This window comes from Penaeus monodon, chromosome 8 (assembly GCF_015228065.2).
Source record: "Penaeus monodon isolate SGIC_2016 chromosome 8, NSTDA_Pmon_1, whole genome shotgun sequence".
Lineage (NCBI taxonomy): Eukaryota > Metazoa > Arthropoda > Malacostraca > Decapoda > Penaeidae > Penaeus > Penaeus monodon.
Window position 1 is genome coordinate 50,617,333 of NC_051393.1, and position 2,610 is coordinate 50,619,942.

At 49.8% G+C, this 2,610-nt stretch overlaps 1 protein-coding gene across 1 annotated transcript in view; it reads right to left on the reverse strand.

Annotated features, from left to right (window-relative positions):
- LOC119575996 (formin-like protein 5) overlaps positions 1–1,072 on the reverse strand; it is a 4,040-nt gene extending 2,968 nt beyond the window's left edge. Inside the window, exon 1 of the mRNA XM_037923523.1 lies at positions 963–1,072. Within this exon, the coding sequence (XP_037779451.1) occupies positions 963–1,072 (110 nt within the window). The remainder of the gene's footprint in view (positions 1–962) is intronic.
- Positions 1,073–2,610: the final 1,538 nt, after the last annotated feature.

Sequence of the window (2,610 nt, forward strand, 5' to 3'; positions counted from 1 at the left end):
CCTTTTTCTCACCTTTCCATTCTCCATTCCTCACTTCTTCTCATTCTCTTTTCCTCACTTTTCATTCTCACTTTCCTTTCCTCACGCTTCTTATACTCCTTGTCCTTTCCTCACTTCTCATTTTTCATCCTCCTTTTCTCACTTCTCACTGTTATTCTTATTTCCTCACTTCTTCACTTTCTCGTTTTCTCACATCTCATTCTCATTCTCTTTTCCTCACTCTTCTTATTCTTCTGCCTTTTTCCTTCTCTTTCATATCACTTCTTCTGTCTTGTTACCCTCTCCCTTATTTTCTTTTGTTCTCCATTGCCTCCATTCCCTCTTCTTCCCCATTTGCCTCTCCCTCTCCCCTCCTCCTTTCGTTTATCCTTGCCATATCCCTCTACTCTCGTTAAATTTTATTTTTGGCAAGGGGGGGGAGCGGAAAAGGAAGAGAGAGGGGAAAAAAAAGGGGGAGGGGAATTTGGGAAAGAGGGATAAAAAAGTTAAAAGATAAAAAGATAGAGTGAAAGATAAAAAAAAAAATAAAGGGGAAAAGTCGAGTTAAAGGAAAGGGAGGGGAAATTGGGGTAATGGGCGTCCCCAATTGGGAGTCATAGGGGGAGGGCCCGGCATGAGGGAAACGCCCGGGGCGCCCACATGGGCTCCGCATGCCTGCGTTCCTTTCGAATTGGACATGTTGCTTCTTGCCAGGCGTGGCGGAGGCGGGGAAGGGGGAGGGCAGGGTGGGGGGAAGGGGTGGGGCACATAGAGCAAGGGGAGGGAGGGGGAGCGCACAGGGCAAGGGGGAGGGAGGGGGAGCGCACAGGGCAAGGGGGAGGGAGGAGGGGCTCACAGGGCAAGGGGGAGGGAGGAGGGGTTCACAGGGCAAAGGGGAGGGAGGAGGGGCTCACAGGGCAAGGGGGAGGGAGGAGGGGCACATAGAGCAAGGGGGGGGGGCGGGGCGCCCAGCGCCGTCTTGCGTCGTCTCCCGGCGCCGACTCAGCGGGCGCGGGAAAACACGCAGGCGGCTCGGGTTGCGGTTGCGGCGCTGACCCTGGGACGGCGTGCCACAAGAGGCAGCTCTCCCCATTGCGCGCACGCACCCAGGGAAAACACATTTGAAGAAATATCACGTTTAAAAGCAACTTAGCGCTCGCGGTACGTGCGCACCTCCGCACGTGCACGTACGCACACGCTTGCTAGCGTATGCACACATGCATGCACAGACGCGCGCGCACTGTCCCTTTCTCTCCTCTTCTCTCTCCTCTCTCACCAAACCCCACACACACACACACCACACACACACACACCCCCAAACACAACACACACCCCACACACACACACACACACACACACACACACACAAATACACAAATACACAAATACACAAATACACACACACACACACACACACACACACACATATACGCACACGCTCACTCACATTCTTGAATGAATACTCGTCTCTGTCTCGCCGCTTCTCGCTCATGCACGAACAGTTGTGCCTCATCTGCTCAGAGAGAGAGAGAGGGAGAGAGAGAGAGAGAGAAGAAGAGAGAGAGGAGAGAGAGAGAGAGGAGAGAGAGAGAGAGAGAGGAAAAAGAGAGAGAATGAAGAGAGAGGGAGAATGAGAGGAAAAGGGGAGAATGAAAAAAAGGAGGAGAGAATGAGAGAGAGAGAGAGAAGAGAAGAGAGAAAAGAAAAAAAGAGGGGGAAAAGAGGAGGAGAGAGAGAATGAGAGAGAGAGAGAGAGAGAGAGAGGGAGAGAATCAGTAAGAGAGAAAAAAGGAAGGATTAAAGAAATAAAGATAGAAGCTATAAGAGAGAGAGAAGGGGGTAGGGAAGAAAGAACGAAAGAAAGAGAGTCAAGACTCACTCACTCATTCATTCACGCACTATCCTCATTTACACACCCCCCTCACTCATTATCTTCTCACTCACTCATTCACCCACTCACTCATTCATTCACGCACTCACTCACTCACTCACTCACTCACGCACCCACTCACTTATTCACGTTAGTGAATGAGTGAGTACTCATTTACTCACTCACTCATTCATTCACACACTCACTCACTAACTCATTCACGCACTCACTCACTCACTCAGTTCACTCACAAACAAACCCATTAAGTCTGAAGATCAACAAGGCCGCATCCGTTTCCATTACTTAACTTCTCTGCCAAGCTTCTAATGGCAATGGTTAATGTGATTTTCGCATTTTTTTTATCGTTGGGGGTCTGGCGCAGGGCGGCTGAGCGGAATTGGGGTTTTTCTGTTTTTCGTTTTCGGCTGTTCCCCCCTTTTCCAAATTCAGTTTATGTTTATCATCTCTGTTTTTTTTTTATACATGATTCGTATACAGACAGACAGATTGAGACTGACTGACTGATTGACAGGCACAAAAATACCCACGCGCGCGCGCGCACACGCACACACACACACACACACACAAAACCACACACACACCACCACACAACCCACACACACACACCACACAACACACACACACACCACAAACACACCACACATACCACACATACCACCTTTCTTTCTCTCTCTTCTCTCTCTCTCTCTCTCTCTCTCTCTCTCTCTCTCTCCTCTCCCCTCTCTCCTCTTCTTCCTCTC